The sequence below is a fragment of the Mobula hypostoma genome, chromosome 5 (genome assembly GCF_963921235.1).
Source record: "Mobula hypostoma chromosome 5, sMobHyp1.1, whole genome shotgun sequence".
In the NCBI taxonomy this organism is placed as follows: domain Eukaryota; kingdom Metazoa; phylum Chordata; class Chondrichthyes; order Myliobatiformes; family Myliobatidae; genus Mobula; species Mobula hypostoma.
In genome coordinates this window covers 14568853-14590766 of record NC_086101.1, presented here as the reverse complement: position 1 = coordinate 14590766, position 21914 = coordinate 14568853, and the positions used below count along the sequence as shown (strand labels likewise).

At 43.8% G+C, this 21914-nt stretch overlaps 1 protein-coding gene across 1 annotated transcript in view; it reads right to left on the bottom strand.

Moving 5' to 3' along the window:
- The window catches only part of LOC134346457 (uncharacterized), a 28119-nt gene extending 6628 nt beyond the window's left edge, over positions 1–21491 (bottom strand). The window contains exons 1-3 of the mRNA XM_063047826.1: positions 21406–21491; positions 14408–14559; positions 1534–1590 (exon numbers count right to left, since the gene is read on the bottom strand). Coding sequence (XP_062903896.1) covers positions 1534–1590; positions 14408–14559; positions 21406–21491 — 295 coding nt within the window. The remainder of the gene's footprint in view (positions 1–1533; positions 1591–14407; positions 14560–21405) is intronic.
- Positions 21492–21914: the final 423 nt, after the last annotated feature.

Here is a 21914-nt window from a genome sequence, read left to right as displayed (position 1 = left end):
TAACCGCTCGAGAATTAATTTTTCAACCCAATCGTGTAGGTGCTTGGAACTTACTGCCTAAAAAAAACGTTGAAGAGACAGACAGCCACAGCTTTGTGAAGGTTTCTATATTAGCGACTAGGATAGGGACAGCGAGAGGTTGGAGAAATGGCTCTTTTCGTGGCCTAATGCGCAAGAAAGATTGAGTAGTCGCCTTCGTCATAATCAGAGAGCCACATGGCCCTCGGTTTCTCATGTCCAAGCCGACCAGTCGTTACTCCTCCGCGTTAATCCTGTTTTTCGGTGCAGTAAATTCAGATGTTCTCTTGATTATGTAAGGAAAATGGCCAGATTGATTTTGTTTTAGAATGAAAAAAAAATTCTGCGGATGTTCCATCATTTGTTCTGATCGGGTCTGTCCGCAGAAGGAGCGGTAAGGCTCTGTGATAATGCCTCTACTTTGACTGACTGATTCGGCGCTCTCCATTGTTTCGCAGCCGCTGGATTGAATTTTTGTCATGATTAACTCATATTTCTCCTTCTTAAACCGAGATATTTATTGACTATTGAGTCATCGGTGCCAAAAGGCGACAGAGACGCATTTAAGAGAGCTATTGCCTCACACAGCGAACAGCGACGCGGGTTCGATTTGCGGGTTCGATCGTGACCGTCCGTGCGAAGTTCGTACGTTCTCCCTGTAGCCGTGCCGACTTCTTCCCACATCCCAAAGGCGTTCCAGAGGGCTAACTATTCACTATAAATTAATCTTAGTTTAGTCGGACAGCAATAGTTTCAGAGAGAGCTGGGGGGGCTTGTGTAGAAGAACAGGTGAAGTGGGAGAATGGAACTAGCGGCTCTGAACAGGCTTCTTTCTAAGTGCATCCTTTCTAATCAACGCATTCGGCCAGGATTTCAAACTGCAGGGAAAGATATGTGGCAATAAGTTTATGTAAATAGAGTTCAAGCAGTTGCTCATGAAAGACCTTGATCACAGCGAGAGATTTTTCTCCAATTAATTGACTGAACTGACTCCAGTGCTGTCGCTTGCGAACGGAACTGGATGAGTCAGGATGTGCGATTTTCTCGTCATTAGTACATTCCGGTAGGAATGCCAAGTAACTCGAGGAGACTTTGTGCAAACGTTGGATGCACAGCGATTTTCAACACAGAACGACACGGGTAATTGCTGTTGGCACAGCGTATTGTACAGGGCCCGAAGGGTTGCTAGCTGCATATATTTTCTTTACCACACAGAAAGAAGCCAATGTCTGCGTTCCCTCTTTCATCTCAGATTACTAGATCCATGCCGACTTATTCCGTTGCAAAATGTTGACTTTTGTATGTAATGGACAGATAACCACTAAAAGGAGTAGAAAGATGCGCGGAGAGGCTATCTATCTGAATTTAGATCGCTAGTCAGAATTGATCCAATGGCATCACTTAATAATCCATTCCTTTTCCAATTTCCTCTGCGTGTGTGTGTGTGTGTGTGTGTGTGTGTGTGTGTGTTTGTGTGTGTCTACGTGTGGCCGTATGTGTCTGTATATTACCTACCAGACAAGAACAGCAATGCCCAAACGACCTCCTCCCTCAGCATGGTACAACGGCCCCCTGCGCAAGAAAGCAGAAGAAATTGTTCAACCCTTTGTTAGACAACAATTCAAATTATTAAAGTGAGTGATGCGTTTCAATTTCGCCACCTTTCTATCCTTCCGGTTGTAGGTGATGGAATTTAGGAAGAATAATGCACCATTTACTTTAAACAGCAGAGCTCAATAATTTTGCTTCAAGTTTAATATAAACTACGCTGCTAATTGCAATCCTGCACCCACCACCTCCTATCAAGAAGGAGTTTTTGGTTATAAGATGATAAGACATGGGAGCAGATTTAGGCTAATCGGCCCATCGAGTCCATTCAATCATGGCTGATTTCTTATCTCTCAGCCCCATTCTTCTGCTCTTTCCCCATAAGCTATAACCCCCTTACTAATCAAGAAACGATAAACCTCTGCTTTAAACATACCAAATAACTTGGCCTCCACAACAGTCTGTGGCAATGAATTCCACGATACCCCACCCTCTAGCTAAAGAAATTCCTCTTCATCTCTGATCTCAAGGTACGTCTTTCTATTCTGAGAAATTATCTCCAAAGTAGATGGGTTGCAGCCTCGGTTACAACTGCGAATAACATAAATAACATTCCGAAAGACAAACTGTTGATTTATCTGAGAAAATCTATGTAAGTAATCTAAGTATTTACCGTGATATTTTTGCGCTTAATTCAAACCATAACAATTGACAAGATTCACTGCTAAGTAGATTCTCACGTGAACACCAGAGTAACAGAGACGCTGGGAATAAATATTTCCATTCCAATTGCCCGTATTCTAGAACTGTTGCATTGGGATATTCACCGCTTGTCTGCAAGGTTGCATCGAATTACATTCCAACGCCGTTTGATCTCCGGCACATGATACTGACTAGTGAATGATATTCAAGGGTCTGATAAGACGTCTAGTGAGTCATATCCGGTTCCATTTACGGTAATTCAGACAACCTAAAAAAAAACCAAGGAAATCAAGTCCTGGCCGGTTAAATAGACTTCAAAGTTCAAAGTTCAAAATAACTTTATTACCACCACACATATATGTCGCCGTATCCTGAGAATCATTTTCTTGCAGGCATTCACAGTAGAACAGAGAAATGCAAAAGAATCAGTGAAACTACACACAAAGAAAGACTGACGAACAATGGACACAAGCGTTTGCATACTTGAAGGCCTTCTGGTATGCATTTTCTACACCTAAATATGTTTTAAAATATATAGGTAACAGAGAATTTTCTTCATTACTAGGGCCAAACTAAACGACTACTGCCTGATGGAAGTGACACCAATCATCATGAAAACTTCATGATTTGTGTAATGCTACAAGCAAAAAGACCCCATTTCTGCCATGTTGGACACTCACCAATATGCTTACCGATAGCACGACTATAAGACAGATGCCATGGCAGCCGTCTTGTACCTGCTGCTGACACACCTAGAAAACAATATTGCTTCTGGAACTCATTTCGGCATCCAACATTATTAGCCCACGGACCTTGGTGAACAAATTCCTTTTCTTCCATTTAAATACACCACTGTTCCACTAGGCATTGATCTTCCTAACCAACAGACTTCAGAGAGCCTGGGTCCCTAACCACACTTCCCTCTCCATCATCCAGATCACGGATGCCCCCAGGGCCGTGTGCTGAGCCCATTGCATTACAGTCTGCTCACAATGACTGCACGGACAAACACCTGAGCAATCACATTGTCAAGTTCACCAATGACACGACAGTGGTGGGGCTCATCACCAACAATGATGAGATGGCCTACAGAGAGGAGGTGGAAGAGCTTGAGGCTGGTACCAGGCATGAAATCTCTTCATCAATGTCAACAAGACAGAGAAGATGGTTATCGTCGTCATTGTCGTGGCTATCCCTCGAGGTCGAGGATGATAGTCTTCGTTCTAAAGAAGTGGTCCACAGAGTGAAAACACCTGGGCGTGTATTTGTTTAACGTGTACTTGATGTTGTACTCCAAGAAGCACACGATACTTCGCAAATCAACCAACTGATTCTAATGGCATGGAAACCACGACGACTGGAGCTGATGGATTTGTTGCAGCCTTCATCCGCCTTCACAGCGGTTGAGTTCGAAGTAAATTCGTCCGCCTGTTCCACCGTTGAGGTTTTGGTTGGATCGTTCTTTGTCGGGGACCTCACCCTCGACCTTACCGCCATGAGTGATCCTACCAGGAGCATAGCTCCAGACGGCATCGCTCTCGGGATCACAGGACCACACAAGCTTCTCCACCACGACAAGGTGACAATCCACGGAGAAGAAGATGGTTATAGACTTCAGGAGAACTTGCACCACTCACACCCCACTTTACATAAGCGGCACAGGAGTGGAATCTGCGAGCAGTTTCAAACTCTTGGAAGTGCACATCTCACACAAACTCTGATGGTCCCAGACCACATTCCACACAATCAGAAAAGCTCATCGACGCCTCTACTTTTTGAGGTGGCTGAGGAAAGTTGGACTATGTATATCCATATTAACACCCTTTTACAGATGCACAGCAGGGAGCATTGTAACATAATTCATCACTGCATGGGACGTAAACTACACCGCGGGGCACAAGAAGGCTCTACCACGGGTAGTCAGAACTGCCGAACGCATCACCAGCATAAGCCTACTCGCTTTAAAGAGAAATATACAGAAAGGCGCTGGGAACAGGCCAATAACACCATGAAGGGCTCTACCAAATCTACTCATGGACTGTTTGTCCCCTCCCATCAGGGAGGAGACTATGAAGCATCCACACCAGGACTACCAGACTCATAACCAATTACTTTTTCCCAAGCAATAAAGCTGATCAACACCTCCACCAACTAACCTAACCCACCACACCAACCACCATTACTACTTCATCATTTCCTATCAGTCATCTTATGTACAGACACTCCTGTTTCGAGTTTCACTTTATGGATACACACTCAATTTATATATATAAGCTATCTTATGTATTTATATCTATTGTGTTTTTATTATTGTGTTCTTTACCTTATTATGTTTTTTGTGCTGCATCAGATCCAAACAATTTTGAATCTTGACATGTTACTTCAAGAGCGTGAAGTGCATCAGTCCTAACCATCAGGGGATTTCTTCAGGACTTCTTAAGTTTAATATCCAACCATTATTAGCTGCATCATTAATTGATATGTAAGAACAGTGAGGGTGATTGAAAAGTTTCACATTTCAGCTGCCCTGCAAAAATTCCTGTGCTCAGGTAGCAAGACTCAGACAAGGTTTATTGCTTGAAATGAGGCGGCTTGCAAATAGCAATTTATTCACATTGCTAATAATTGGAAGTCGACCAGTGGAGCGGTAATTGACTGAAGTAGATTGGCCTTCCATTTTCTGGGCAGTGGACCAGGAACACTTTAGCATTTGGGCAGCCCTGCCAGTGCTTGCAGATTCTTAACCGGCTTGACTCACACCATTGTTATTTAAAAGCATAGGATTCCTTGATTAATAACAGATACAATGTAGTCCTCCATAGAGTTTTGCCACTCTGAATGCCCCTTGAACCCATGTGTTCATTTGTGAATTCTAAGGTTCATTTGAACATCAGTATTTCATAATACTGTTATTTAAATGTGTTTAATGTTCTGGTTTTGAGCTACAGACATCACCTCCCTCGAGTTATCCTCCTCCTTCCCTTTCTGTCATGGTTCTTTGTCCCCTCATATAAAATTCCTTCTTCTGCTCTTTATCTTTACCACCTAACACCTCCCCACTTCTCACTTCATCCTCCATTCTGCACCCAACTATCTTCCCTCTCAGCTGGACCTTGAAGGAGACTAGTGTTGAAATTGTGGGGGTCCTGGCAGAAATATTTAAAATGTCGCTGTCTACGGGTGAAGTGCCGGAGGATTGGAGAGTGGCTCATGTTGTTCCATTGTTTAAAAAAGTATTGAAAAGTAATCCGGGAAATTATAGGCCGGTGAGTTTAACGTCAGTAGTAGGTAAGTTATTGGAGGGAGTACCAAAAGACAGAATCTACAAGCATTTGGATAGACAGGGGCTTATTAGGGAGAGTCAACATGGCTTTGTGCGTGGTGGGTCATGTTTGACCAATCTGTTGGAGTTTTTCGAGGAGGTTACCAAGAAAGTGGATGAAGGGAAGGCAGTGGATATTGTCTACGTGGACTTCAGTAAGGCCTTTGACAAGGTCCCGCATGGGAGGTTAGTTAGGAAAATTCACTCGCTAGGTATACATGGAGAGGTGGTAAATTGGATTAGACATTGGCTCGATGGAAGAAGCCAGAGAGTGGTGGTAGAGAATTGCTTCTCTGAGTGGAGGCCTGTGACTAATGGTGTGCCACAGGGATCAGTGCTGGGTCCATTGTTATTTGTCATCTATATCAATGATCTGGATGATAATGTGGTAAATTGGATTAGCAAGTTTGCTGATGATACAAAGATTGGAGGTGTAGTAGACAGTAAGGAAGGTTTTCAGAGCCTGCAGAGGGACTTGGACCAGCTGGGAAAATGGGCTGAAAAATGGCAGATGGAGTTTAATACTGACAAGTGTGAGGTATTGCACGTTGGTAGGACAAACCAACGTAGAACATACAGGGTTAATGGTAAGGCACTGAGGAGTGCAGTGGAACAGAGGGATCTGGGAATACAGATACAAAATTCCCTAAAAGTGTCGTCACAGGTAGATAGGGTCGTAAAGAGAGCTTTTGGTACATTGGCCTTTATTAATCGAAGTATTGAGTATAAGAGCTGGAATGTTATGATGAGGTTGTATAAGCCATTGGTGAGGCCGAATCTGGAGTATTGTGTTCAGTTTTGGTCACCAAATTACAGGAAGGATATAAATAAGGTTGAAAGAGTGCAGAGAAGGTTTACAAGGATGTTGCCGGGACTTGAGAAACTCAGTTACAGAGAAAGGTTGAATAGGTTAGGACTTTATTCCCTGGAGCGTAGAAGAATGAGGGGAGATTTGATAGAGGTATATAAAATTATGATGGGTATAGATAGAGTGAATGCAAGCAGGCTTTTTCCACTGAGGCAAGGGGAGAAAAAAACCAGAGGACATGGGTTAAGGGTGAGGGGGGAAAAGTTTAAAGGGAACATTAGAGGGGGCTTCTTCACACAGAGAGTGGTGGGAGTATGGAATGAGCTGCCAGACGAGGTGGTAAATGCGGGTTCTTTTGTAACATTTAAGAATAAATTGGACAGATACATGGATGGGAGGTGTATGGAGGGATAAGGTCCATGTGCAGGTCAGTGGGACTAGGCAGAAAATGGTTCGGCACAGCCAAGAAGGACCAACAGGCCTGTTTCTGTTCTGTAGTCTCTATGGTTTCTATGGTTTCACCTGTCACCTTCTAGCTTATACTCTTTCCCTTCTCCGCCCCCTCCCCCCTTCTTATTCTGACTTAGACCATAAGACCATAATACATAGGAGCAGAATTAGGCTATTTGGCCAATCCATTCTGCTCCTCCATTTAATCATGGCTGATCATTTTGTTTCTCCTCCTCAACCTTATTTCCTGGCATTCTCTCCATAACCTTTGATGCCATGTCCAAACAAGAATCTATCAATCTCTGCCTTAAGTACAACCAACGATCTGGCCTCCACGGCTGCACGTGGCAAAAAATTCCACAAATTCATCACCACCTGGCTAGAGAAATTTCTCCACTTCTGTTTTGAATAGACACCCCTTTATCCTGAGGCTGTGCCCTTTTGTCCTAGACTCTCCCACCATGGGAAACATCCTTTCCACATTTACACTGTCTAGGCCTTTCAAAATGTGAAAGGTTTCAATGAGATCACCCCCTCATCCTTCTAAATTCCAGTGAGCGCAGACCCAAAGCCATCACATTTTCCTCGTATGATAACACTTTCATTGCTGGAATCATCCTTGTAAACCTCCTTTTGACCCTCTTTAATGCCAGCGCATCCCTTCTAAGATGAGGAGACCAAAACTGTACAGAATATTCAAGATAAGGCCTCTCCAGTGCCTTATAAAACCTCAGCACCATATCCCTACTCTTGTATTCTAGAATTCTTGAAATGAATGCCAACATTGTATATGCCATCCTCACCACCAACTCAACCTGCAAGTTAACTTCCAGGGTGATCTGCACAAGTCCCTTTGCATCTCAGATTTTTGGATTTTCTTCCCATTTAGAAAATTGCCTGCATATTTATTTCTACTACCAAAGTGCATGATCACGCATTTGCCAACATTATATTTCTTTTGCCACTTTCTTGCTCATTCTGCTAATCAGTCTAAGTCGTTCTGCAGCCTACCTGTTTCTTTAACACTACCTGCCCCTCTAGCAATCTTCGTATCATCTGCAAATTTGGCAACAAAGCCATCTATTTCATCATCTAAATCATTTATATACAGCATAAAAAGAAGTGGTCCCAACACCGACCCCTGCAGAACACCACTAGTCACTGGCAGCCAACCAGACAAGGGTCCTTTTATCCCCACTCGCTGCCTTCTTCCAATCAGCCAGTGCGCTAACCATCTTAGTAACTATCCTGTAATACCATGGGCTCTTAACTTGGTAAGCAGCCTCATGTGTAGGACCTTGTCAAAGGTTTTCTGAAAGTCCAAATATACAACATCCACTGCATCCACTTTATCTATTGTACTTGTAAACTCCTCAAAGAATTCCAAGTTTCGGCAGGCAGGATTTTCCCTCAAGGAAACCATACTGACCTGACTTTGTCCTATTTTGTCCTGTGTCACCAAGTACTCCATCATTTCATCCTTAAAAATTGACTCTAACATCTTCCCAACCACTGAAGCCAGGCTAACTGGTCTATGATTTCCTTTCTGCTGCCTTCCTCCTTTCTTAAAGTGTGGAGTGACATTTGCAATTTTCCAGTCATCTGGCACCATGCCAGAGTCCAATGATTTTGAAAGATCATTGTTGGTGCCCTTACAATCTCTAACGCTATGTCTTTCAGAACCCTAGGGTGTAGTTCATCTGGTCCAGGTGGCCTATGTACTTTTAGGTCTTTCTGTTTCTAAGCACATTCTCCCTTTTCATAGTAACTGCACCCACTTCTCTTCCTTCACACACTACAACATCTGGCATACTGTTTGTATTTTCCACAGTGAAGACTGATGCAAAGACTTCTTTTTCTAATGTGTCTAGTCCTGGTGAAGGGTCTCAGCCTGAAACATTGACTCTTGGTTCATTTCTGCAGATGTTGCCTGACCTGCTGAGTTCCTCCAGCATTTTGTATATTTCACTCTGGATTCCCAGCATCTGCAGAATCTCTCATGTTTATGACATAGTTAACCTCACATAGTCCCACATTTCACCTCCCACACATTAACTCAGTGATTACTCATGTTTGTATCTAATTAAATTTCTGCGCGACCTCCGACTTAGTTTCATATCATCAGCAAACTTAGATACGTTACAGAGATATACAAGATAACTGTGGTTCTACGATTTCCACCTCTTGGCTATCTCCCAATTACATTTGTCCTTCATTAAAAGTCATGCAGCTAATTACGGCAGTGCTGCAGATAGTACAATTGCCTTACAATTGATCTGGATTGATCCTGATCTCCAGTGCTGTTTGTGTAGATGTTACATGATCTCCCCGTGACTGCATTGCTTTCCTATGACTGCGCCCATTTCCTTGCACATCCCAAAGTCTTCCTGGTGGTAGACTAAGTAGCTACCATAAATTAACTATACCATAAGTAAGCAGTAGAAAAATTAGTTGTAAATGAGAGAGATTATGTTCCAGAGAATAAGTGGGATTGCTGTAAGAACTGGCATAGATTTGAAGGGCTGAATTACCTTTTCTATGTCTTAATGAAACACGAAGCCGTAACTTGTGTAGCTCCTCATCCAATCCACACTTTCCTCCCCTGTTAAGACATTGTCTAAAACCCCTTAATAGTCACTGTTGATTAGCCTTAAAATCTGCTTTCTTGTCTTGGAAGAGATTTGTCACATTAAAGGCGCTATATAAATATAGTTGGTGCACTGCCACGTTCTGTGTCGCTGGATCACATGATCCATCAGATATCAATAAAACATCAAAGGTGCTTCCAACAAAATTATACCTAATGTAAAGCAATCATAAATAAATAAATTTCACTCTAACAACAGTGTTGTTCAGAAATATTGAAATTAGTTGTAGGTAAAGACCATAAGACCATAAGATATAGGAGCAGAATTAGGCCATCTGGCCCATTGCATCTGCTCCGCCATTTCATCATGGCTGATCCAATTTTCCTCTCAGCCCTAATCTCCAGCCTTCTTCCTCATGTCCTGACCAATCAAGAACCTATCAACCTCTGCTTTAAATATACATAAAGGCATGGTCCCCACAGCTTCCTGAGGCAAAGAATTCCACAGATTTACCACTCTGGCAAAAAAAATTCCTCCTTATCTCAGTTCCTAAAATTCTAAGGCTGTGTTTTCTGGTCTTAGAATCTCCCATCATAGAAAACATCTTCTGCACATCCATTCTATCAAGGCCTTTCACCATTCGATAGGTTTCAATGAGGTCACCCCTCATTCTTCTGTGGTTGATAGAATACAGGCCCAGAACTATCAAACACTCTTCATATGACAAGTCATTCAATCCTGGAATAATTTTTGTGAACCTCTTTGAACCCGCTCCAGTTTCAGCACATCCTTTCTAAGATAAGAGGCCCAAACCTACTCACAATGCTGCAAGTGAGGCCTCACCAGTGCTTTGTAAAGTCTCAACATTACATCCTGGCTTTGAAGTATTATTCAAATCACTCATCAGATCTATGGGCGTCTCAAAAATAAACAAAGTTTAGAGTTTATTTGTGAATTCCAAGGTCAAAATACATTTTAGCAATGTTTTATAATCAGCTGTAACAAAATGGCTGAAGTCTATGCACCAGAGTCAGAGGATAAGGGGTCATTCTGAGAGAAGTTGATAGGGAAGGCTAGAAAAATGGTTTCCTTGAAACTGTGCAGCACTAGCAACCCTTCCCACCAGGATACTGGTCTCCTTCCGGTTCAGGTACAAACTGTCTCTTGTGTACTGGTCCCACCTTCCCTGGAAAAGAGCCCAATGATCCAAAAATGTTATGCTCTCCCTCCTACACCAATTCCTTATCCACATGTTAAACTGCATAATCTTCCCATTTCTGGCCTCACTAGAATGTGGCATGGGTAGCAATCCTGAAATCACAACCCTGTAGGTCCTTCCCTTTTTCTTAGCACTGAACTCCCTAAACTAACTTTGCAGATTCTCAGCACTCGTCCTACCCATGTCATTGGTACCTACGTGGACCACCACCTCTGGCTGTTCACCTCCCACTTAAGAATGCTGAGGACTCGATCTGAGATATCCCAGACGATGGCACCCGAGAGGCAACATACTATCCAGGAATCTCGTCCACAGAACCGCCTTTCTGTTCCCCTAACCAATGAATCTCTATCAACACAGCTCGCCTCAGCTCCTTCTGCCCACTAAGTCACAGATTTCAACTCAGTGCCAGAGACCTGACCAAGACTTTCCTCTGTTAGGTCATCCCCTCCTTCCCCCGAAGTTTCCAAAGTTATATACAGTTGTTGAGGGAGAATGGCTACAGGGGTACTCTGTATTGGGAGTTTAACCCCTTTCGCCTTCCTGACTGTCACCCAGCTTCCTGTGTCATGCACCTTGAGTGCTATCTACTCTCTATATGTCCTATCTATCACGTCCTCAGCCTCCTGAATTATCCAGAGATCATCCAGTTTCAGTTTCAACTCCTTAATGCAGAATGTTAGAAGCTGCAGCTGGATGCACTTCTCATAGGTGTAAGCAGCAAATGTGTGTATGACACCAAGATAACGGGTGTAGTGGACAGCAAGGAAGGTTATCATGGCTGGCAGCGGGATCTTGACCAGCTTAAAAAATGGCAAATGGAATTTAATGCAGACAAATTCGAGGTGCTGCAGTTCAGTAGGACCAGCCGGGATAGGTCTTACACAGTGAACATAGGGCACTGCAAAGTGTGGTAGAACAAAGTGATCTGGGAATAGAGGTCCATAATTCATTGAAAGTGGCATCACAGTTAGATAGGGTCATAAAGAAACCTTTTAACCTTCATAAGTCAAAGTATTCAGTACAGAAGCTGGGATGTAATGTTGAAGTTGACTGAAGCATTAGTGAGGCCTAATTTGGAGTGCTGTGTACAGTTTTGGCCATCTGCTTACAGGAAAGATTTAACTAAAGTTGAAAAAGTACAGAGAAAATTTACGAGGATGTTGCCGGGTCTGGAGGACTTGAGTTGGTCAAAGTCATAGTCATACTTTATTAATCCCGGGGAAAATTGTTTTTTGTTACAGTTGCTCCATAAATAATAAATAGTAATAGAACCATAAATAGTTAAATAGTAATATGTAAATTATGCCGGTAAATTATGAAATAAGTCCAGGTCCAGCCTATTGGCTCAGGATGTCTGACCCTCCAAGGGAGGAGTTGTAAAGTTTGATGGCCACAGGCAGGAATGACTTCCTATGATGCTCAGTGCTGCATCTTGGCGGAATGATTCTCTGGCTGAATGTACTCCTGTGCCCACCCAGTACATTATGTAGTGGATGGGAGACATTGACCAAGATGGCATGCAACTTGGACAGCATCCTCTTTTCAGACACCACCGTGAGAGAGTCCAGTTCCATCCCCACAACATCACTGGCCTTACAAATGAGTTTGTTGATTCTGTTGGTGTCTGCTACCCTCAGCCTGCTGCCCCAGCACACAACAGCAAACATGATAGCACTGGCCACCACAGACTCGTAGAACATCCTCAGCATCGTCCGGCAGATGTTAAAGGACCTCAGTCTCCTCAGGAAATAGAGACGGCTATGCCATGACAGAACAAACTCGATGGGCCAGATGGCCTAATTCTGCTCCTATGTCTTAAGGTATTGTGGTCATAAGGAAGGATTGAATAGGTTAGGACTTTATTCCTTATGTAACACGGTGTAAGATTTCACTGCTAATATGATAGCCTCTCTGTAATGTTTCACCGCTAAACCATGTAATGGTTTCTCTGTAGCAGCAATGTTTGGGTTATGACTGGAAATAACTGGGACTTTGGAATGTATGTTATCCAACGAAAGGGATGTTGTTCTTTCTTGTGAGTCTTGAAGAGAGATTCGTGCGGTCTTTTGTCAGCTAGAGAAGAAGGAAGACAGGTGTGGAGGGAACTAGGTAGGAGATGACCGGACTGAGTGGACTGGGAGCGAGGGTCTGAAGGTCGGCGACGCTCGGAGGAGGTCGATGGTTGATGAACGGCCGTATCAGTGAGCTCCAACGTGCACTTTTGACTTTTTTTCCTTAAAATGGACCCTTTTTCTTTTTATTTTCTTTACTAACCCTATATTCAGATTAAGATTTATAAAGTTCAATCATTTAATTGCATATGGTGTACTGTCTGATATTTTACAGTGCTGATTTGTAACCGGGCAACACATCAGGCAGCATCCACACAAACGAGATTTCTCAGGTTGGCGGGGCCAGAAGTTGTCGTCCCCTAGACGAACGCCAGCTGGTCGAGCCTGAGAGTTACAACTGTGGGGGCTATGTTTGGGATTGATTCCGTTGAATGCTGTGTGATTCCCTGAACGTTGAACCAGTGGACTGTGTGTTTAAATCTATGCTGGTATGGATGCCCCCGGGGGGAGGAGCGGCGGTGCGCCTCCGTGAGGTTACCGGTAACTAATGCGTGCGTGTTGAGTGGGATGGATATTCGTATCCCGGATGAATTGTTAATTCGATTTTTGAGTACGGTTAAAGCTTTGGCAATGTTGAGATCGTAGCGCGGAGTTCTGATAAAGTGGCGGGTTCAGAACTTGTCTTAGTTCAGACTAGCGCTGACATAACGGCGGTGGGACTGCCAGCGTCCCAGGAGAGGCGGGGCCACGGCCTGTCCGTACTGTCACGGAGGAAGAGAAGGGAGCCGAGCGGGCTGAGTCACAAGTCGAGTTTCCCGTAGCTGGGGGCGGAGACTTCAAAGACAGAGTTCTATTGTTTCTGAGGAGTGGGGGAAAGTGTGCTCGGACTTGGAAAGTCTAATTTGTCCCCGTCTCCCAGTGAAGAGTGAGAGTTCCGAGTTGGCATCAGTCCTTACATCCCTGGCGAACGAGTGGCCCAATGCACAGGCAGAGGGCCCCCTCAGGAAGCTAAGAATGTTCTCTGGAATAACGCCCACCCCCGAGGGGGAAGAGGAGTATGAGACGTGGGTGGTGCAGACCTCTCAGTTGTTAAGTGAGTGGCAGTGCTGTGAAGACGTAAAGCGACAGAGATTGGTTAGTCCTGACGAAGGGTCTCGGCCTGAAACGTCAACTGCACCTCTTCCTACAGTTGCTGCCTGGCCTGCTGCGTTCACCAGCAACTTTGATGTGTGTTGAGAGATTAGTTGAGTTTGAAGGGCTTGGCGGCTGACTTAGTAAGAGTTGTGAAGACTCGCCAACCTCCGCTACCCTCGCCCAGTATCTAGATGCACTGGAGAACGCTTTCGATACGACTAGGGGCCCACTGGAGCTCATGGCGGGGTTTCAGAACATGTGTCAGGAGAAGAAAGAGTTCCGCGTATTTTTTTTCGGCTAGAGAGGTAGCTAAATTGTTTGCGGCGCAGGGGGGTCATTCAGAAGGCTGAGGTGGATAAGTTAAGAATGGACCAGATAGCCAAGGGCACCCAGTCCCAGGACATGATTGCATGATGTTTCGGACAGTCCTGTGAGACTCACCCCTCCCTCCTTTGTGGCAGAGCTGAGAACTGAGATGTCCCAGGTGTTAACAGCGCGGGTGGACCCCCAGTATGACAGGACGTGTAGAGAGAGGGACCCCACCAGGGGACGCACTGCGCAGAGGGTTGTCGGTGGCCGGGTTTCCGTGCGAAGGGGAGCGGCTGGTATCATCTGCTATAACTAGCGTGAAGAGGGCCACTTCAGGTGGGAATGTGAGCGGCAGGAAGCCCCTCGGAGAGTGAGCCCCCGGGTGCCTGAGCAGGGAGAGGTGTCGGGAAACTTGGAGGAGACACAGTGAGAGAACGGCCTGGTGTCTCTGGGGGAACACGTTCCCAGCAATATATCAAGGAACCCCCAGAAGTGAAAGGCCTTATTCCTGACGGCTTGGTGGGACCATGCTCCAGTGTGTCGCTACGGATAGAGGGTATTTATGCTAAAGCCATACTTGACACGGGGTTGCAGGTCACGTTGTTGTAACGTTCGTTTTACCACCGGTATCTGAAGCATTTACCCTTGATGCCATTCAATGCATTGGAGCTCTGGGGTCTCAGTGCCAGTGATTATCCAGACGATGGTTATTTGTCAGTGAAGTTGGAATTCTTGGAGGCCGATGTGGGAGTGTCCGAGGTCCTTGATATATTAGTACTGGTTTGTCCAGACCCCAGTGAGAAGGGCGGCGTTTCAATTCTGCTGGGAACCAACACCCCTCTTGTGAGGAAGCTTATGGGGTCCTGCAAGGAGAAAGCTGGGGAGAGCTTTCTGGGAACACTGTCCATGCACCCGGTGTTTCGAGCTGCTTTTAAGGAAGTGCGTGGCTGCATTGGGCCGGGTACCGAATTTAAACGAGGGTCTGTGTGGTTCACCCAGTCGAAGCCACTGGTGGTCCGGCCCGTGGAAGTAGCAAGAGTGATGGGGACCCCCACATTTTCCGGAATACCCGAGGGGGAGGCCCTCTTAGTGGACGCTCAGGAAGAGCTCAAGGGGGAGGCTGCTGCTGCTCATTTGTGGCTGTTGATTGAGTGGGTGGGGACTTTAGGGTGGAGGAGCCTAGTAGTTTGGAAAGGGTTAGTTTGTAGCCTATGGCTGCAAAAGGGAGAGGGGGAGACTGTGGAATACTCCAGAAGTAAGGGTAGCCAAAAAAAGTGGTGCATCAAGTGAAAGACCTGAAGTAATGGGGGACAGCAAATTGAGGAAAATGGGTAAATTGGAGGAATTTATAGTTCTGTATAAAATTAAAGGTCAGAAGGAAGGAGAAGAAGGATGTAGAGCCCTTAATCCTTTGAAAATGGCAGCAGTATTAGAGAACCAAATAAAGGATTCCAGGCCAAGATTTTGTTTAATGGATTGCTGAAAATTTGTTGCAAAGATATTGGCCAATATAACAGTGCTAAAATGGTGGGAAAATTGGTTGTGAAAGTGGAGTGAATTACTCCGAAAGAAAGGAGGGAGTTAAGAGGGTAGTGTATGGTATTTGGTCTGGCATGACTGAAAAGGAAGTTTAAGACAATATTAAAGGTGGTCAAGTGATTGAAGCCAAACAATTAAAATCGAGAGAAGGTGGTAATTGGGATTCTCCTGTTCTTCTGGTTTTTGCAGGTGATGTTCTTCCAACGAAAGTCTATCTTGGGTGCATGTCTTATCAGGTTAGAGAATACATTAGGCCTCCCTTACGCTGTTACAATTGCCAGAGAGTTGGAAACGTTGCTGGTTCATGTCGAGGTAAAAGAAGATGTATGAAATGTGGAGAGGATCATGATATTAAAGCAAATAAGGCAGCGGTGCCTAAATGCAGTAACTGTGGAGGGGACCATATAGCGGCGTTCAGAGGATGTGAGTATTTCAGTACGGCAAAGCAGATTCAGGATGTTAGTATCCAACAAAATATATCATGTTGAAGCAGTAAAGAAAGTTGATAGAGAGCAAAGGATAAGTATAAAAAAGATTGGAATGACGGGGAGTCAGTTCATTTTGAGTTCTCCAACTATGGATCCTTCAGGCATGTTGTTGATGATTAAAGAGTCTTTTTTGGTGTTTGTTGTTGATGTACTGGTCAGGGCTAAAACTACAGCTGAGAGGTCAGATATAAAAGTATTTGTTGGGCTGCAGAGAGATTCCTTGATATAAAACAGATTTCACCGGAAAAATTACGTGAGTATATGACAGACAAACAATCACTAAATACTTCCCAGCTGTCGGGATCAGAGAGTACAGAGGAGCTTTATGTGGATGAAGAGGCAAATAATTAGAATTTGGATGTTTTTAATATTACAATGGAATGCAAGAAGTTTATCTGCAAATGGTCAAGAATTAAAAAGATCTGTTGGAACTTTTAAAGACAAGCCTGATTTGATCTGTATACAGGAGACATGGTTAAAGCCTCATTTAGATTTTGTGATCCCTGGATATGATAGCTTGAGAGCTGACAGAATGGGTAAATCTGGTGGAGGGTGTGCAACTTTCATAAAAACAGGGCTCCAGTTTAGAAGACTTGATTTTAAATCTAACCTTGAAATTGTGGCTGTGGAGGTTTGGAGCTCTCGTGGTCAAATAACTTTGATTACCTTTTATAATCCAGGTAATATGATGTTATCAGAATTGGATGAAATTATGAATAAGGTAAGATCCCCAGTAATCTGGGTTGGAGATTTCAATGCCCATAATCCTATATGGGGTAGTGAAAGTAAAGATAGTAATGGAGTGATAATAGAGGAGTTTCTAGATAAATACAACATGGTACTGCTAAATGACAGAAGGCCTACAAGATTTAATATTGTAAAGAATACTTGTAGTCACTTAGACTTATCTATCACTTCCTCAAACTTTGCTGGGGTTGGGGAATGGGATGTGAAGGACAGATGCACACTGGGAAGTGATCACTATCCTATATTATGTAGATTTGGTAGAAATGTGATAGTAGGAGAGGTCTGCTAGGTATAATTTTTCTTTGGCCCATTGGGTTGAGTATCAGGAGAAAGTTGTGGATATAATAGAAGAGATTAATAGTGAGGGGTCCATAGACGATTGGAATAAATCCCTCTATACTATAATTCATAAAGTTGCTCAGTTGACTATTCCACTACGGAATGTACTCAAGGCTCGAGCATTAGTTCTGTGGTGGAATAAAAATTGTGATATAGCAGTAAGAAACAGAAATAGAACTTATAGGAAATTAGGAAAGCACCCAGTGTTAGATAATGTTATGGAGTATAAAAAGGAAAGAGCAGTAGAAAGGAGAGTAATTAAAAATGCAAAGAGGGATAGTTGGAGAAGATTTTGTGGAACCCTGAGCCCTGAGACACCTACAAAGCAGCTATGGACAATCATTCACAGAATGTCAGGGATATATAAGAAACCATCTATCCCAGCTTTGCTGGAAAGAGATATTGAAGCTGTAACCAATAAGGAAAAGGGTGATATGTTTGTAGAGGTGTTCCAAGCGTTACACAGTTGTGGAGAGTTAGGTGATTTGAGAAAGGAAGGAAAGTTGGAAATTGGATAGGAGTTTGGATGATAATACCTCCATAAATATGTTTTTCTCCCTTCAGGAATTGCAGGAAGCTGTCCAAGCAGGTTCAAACATTTCTCCTGGTAGGGATGGACTGTGTTATGAATTGCTTAAGCATTTAGATGACTCTGTATTAATAGAAATTCTAGCATTGTTTAATTCAGTGTGGAAAGAAGGAAAACTACCAGTAGAATAGAAACATGCAGTGGTAGTTCCAGTTTTAAAGCCAGGTAAGGACGTGTCTAGTCCTAGTTCGTATCGGCCTACAGCTTTAACGTCAGTGCTTTGTAAAATTATGGAACGAACGGTCATCAACAGACTTGTTTATTTTTTGGAAAATAAGGGACACTTTGCTGCCTATCAAAATAGTTTTAGAACTGGAAGATCAACAATGGAATCTGTTGCTCTTTTAGATCATGATATTAAAAAAGCATTTCAAAATAGAGAAGTAATGGTAAGTGTATTTTTAGATATTGAAAGAGCATATTACTCACTATGGAGGGATGGCTTATTAATTAAACTCTATGATGCGGGAATTAGAGGTAGAATGTTTAATTGTATCAAAGATTTCCTTAAGGAAAGGACAATTCAAGTAAGAATAGGTGGAATAAGCTCCAAGTCAGTTAAAATAGGTAATGGTACCCCTTAAGGAAGTGTCATTAGTCCAGTTCTTTTTAATGTCGTGATACATGATATCTTTGATCAGGTAGGGACAGGATTTGGCAAATCATGGTTTGCAGATGATGGTGCAATCTGGAAAAGAGGAAGAAATATCAAGTATATATTAAGGCAGGGACAAAAGGCTTTAAGCTCAGTTGAAAACTGGACTAATAAATGGGGTTTCAGGATTTCTGCTTTTAAGTCCAAATATATGATTTTTGGCTTTAGAAGAAAGATTCCTGATTGTGAATTCTGTCTATATGATTCTCCACTAGAAAAAGTCAAGGTATTCAAGTTTTTAGGTGTCTGGTTTGATGAAAGACTTACTTGGAGGGTTCATATAGATAAAACAATTGGAAAGTGTGAGAAAGTTTTAAATGTTATGAGAAGTATTGCTGGATGCGACTGGGGAGCAAGGTGGGAAACTATGTACTTAATATATCTAGCTATGATTAGATCAGTTATAGATTATGGTTGTGTTGCTTATGGTTCTGCTGCTACAGCAGTGCTTGGAAAACTAGACACTGTGCAGTCTAAAGCACTTAGACTCTGTTGTGGAGCTTTTAGAACATCAGTTCCGGCATTATGTGTGGAGATGGGAGAAGTGCCCCTGAATTTAAGGTGAATTCAGCTGGGCCTGCAGTATTGGGTAAAACTAAATGGATTCAATCACAGCTGTCCATCAAAGTGTCTTTTGCAGGGGAAGTCGGAGTGCCAAAGTAAAATTAAAAGATACCCATTTTTAGATTTGGTTAATAACTGGGCTGTGAAATTGAAACTGACTGGGGAAGATGTAGTTGACCACATTTGCTTGCCACCCGTCCCTTTTTGGCTTTTTCCAGAACCAGAAGTAGACCTGTTCCTCCTTCCTCAGCTTAAAGGAAGCAGTGCAATTTCATCAGCGTTGATCACAAATGAATATTTAAATAATAAATCGGGATCTTATCTGAAGATTTTTACTGATGGCACAGTGGACCCAGAGAGCAGTAGGGCAGGATTTGGGATGTATCTGTCTCAACTTGGAGGTAAGATTGGTCACCAGGTTTCAGATGGTGTTTCTGTCTTTGCAACAGAATTATTAGCAATCCTCTGGGCCTTATGGTGGATAGAAGACTCTCAACCACGTAGGGTTATCATCTGTTCAGATTCTGCTGCTGCCTTAGAGTCCATAAAAGGGAGTAAATCAAAAGCTCGTCCTGACATAGTTATTGAGATTCTCTTAGTGTTGTTTAGAGTAGGGAAGATGGGTTGTGCAGTTGGATTTTCATGGATACCTGGGCATGCTGGGGTGGAGGGAAATGAAATTGTGGATGGCATTGCAAAGTCTTCCTTACACAGCAGGCAAGTAGAAATTAGAGTTCCCCTAGGCAGAGCAGAATTGAGAAGTAGGATTAAAAAGGTATAGAGAAGAAGTGGCAGGAGGATTGGAAAAATGAATTAAGGGGCAGGCATTATTTTTCTAGTCACCCACTAGTTAAAAAGTTCTCAGACTGTTACCTTTTATGTCCTAGAGATATGGTGAAATTAACAAGACTTAGGTTGGGGCATTGTGGGCTAAATTATTATTTAAAGATTACAGTATAGGAAAACATCCTACTGGATTATGTGACTGTGGTAGTCCAGAGACAGTCCAGCATGTTTTGCTGAACTGTAATCGACACAAAATTGAAAGAAGCATGTTGTTCAAGAGGCTATCTGGCTTAAATTTATTTTGGTTTTCTATTAAATCTTTGTTTGGCCATCAAGAGAATCAACATCTGATTGAAGAGTCTGTTATTCAGTTTATACGTGAGACTAGATTGTATTCAAGAATTTGAGTTCCTTGAAGTTCTATAATTATTTATACATCCTGCGGCGGGCTGTAATACGCCTAGATGCTTCTAAACAGCCGGAAATAGAAGAAGAAGAAGCTCAAGGGGGAGTCGGGATTTCCTGCCGGGGTACTGGTGAGGCCCGAGCTGCAGAAGGCCCAGGCTGTACAGGCGAGCAGGATGGTAATGATTGACAGGAACACTACGAAGAGCGAGGTCACCTTCAAGCGGGGGATGCCCCTGTGCATTTGTTCCCATTGACGGTAATATCTACTGTCCCTGTGAAACAAGCTGGTGAGAAACTACTAGAAAAAGGGGGAAGTTGACCACTGAGTCAATCAACTTCGGGGACTCCCCAGTTCCTGTGGGTTGGAAGAGGAAGTTGGTAGAGAAGATGTTGAAACTGGAAGGTGTCTTTTCCACTGAAGAGTTTGATGTAGGTTGCTCCAAGGGCACGCATCACACTATCTGGGTGACTGAGGATACCCCATTCAGAGAAAGGTCGCGGCGACTGGCCCCTGCAGAGGTGGAGGACGTTCGGCAGCATTTGTGTAAGTTGAAGGAAGCTGGGGTCATCACCGAGTCCTGAAGCCCCCATGCGTCCCCAATAGTAGTGGCCCGAAAGAAGAATTGGAAGGTACGTACATGTGTGGACTATGTGGACTATAGGACTCTGAATAGGTGCACCATCCCTGACCAGTATACAGCCCTGAGGATTGAAGATGCGCTGGCCTGCCTGAGTGGTGTGAAGTGGTTCAGTGTGCTGGACTTGAGGAGTGGATATTACCAGATCCCCATGAGTGAGGCTGACAAAAAGAAAACGGCATTTATATGTCCCCTGGGATTTTTCCAGTTCGAAAAGATGCCCCAGGGCATCTTGGGAGCTCCTGCAACCTTCCAGTGGGTCATGGAGAAGATGGTGGGGGATATGAACTTGCTTGAGGTATTGATATATCTGGATGACCTCATAGATCCACCTTGGAAGAACATGAAGTGAGTCTACTGAAGGATTGGGGCCGCTGAAAGCTGAAGGGTTAAAACTTTCCATGGACAAGTGACAGTTCTGCCAAACGTCTGTTAGCTACGTTGGGCACATAGTCCCACGGAATGGGGTAGCTACAGACCTAGCTAAGATCGAGGCGGTTACCACCTGGCCAAGGCCCCAGACTGTGAGCGCTCTGTGCTCATTCTTGGGTTCTGTGGTTACCATCGGAGGTTTGTGAAAGGATACTCGAAAGTGAGTCACCCATTGAATTAGAGTCTGTGTGGTTACCCTCCCTTGAGGAAGAAATGGAGTGAGAAAAAAGGACAGGAGGGTGGAGAGTTTCTTAGCCCATAGGATCCCTTTGGACCAAGGTGGGATGCAAAATGTGAGGAGGCCATTCAGGCGCTGAAGGAGCTGCTGACCCAGACACCGGTTCTGGCTTTTGCGGACCCCCAATTGCCGTATGTACTGCACATGGATGCCAGCCGAAAATGTTTAAGGGGCATCCTGTATCAGGACAAGGTCACCGGTTTGAGGCCCGTTGCGTTTGTCAGCTGGAGTCTACCCCACGCACAAGTTGGAATTTCTGGCATTGAAATGGACGGTGGTGGATAAGCTGAGTGACAACCTCTACGGGGCCAAGTTTGA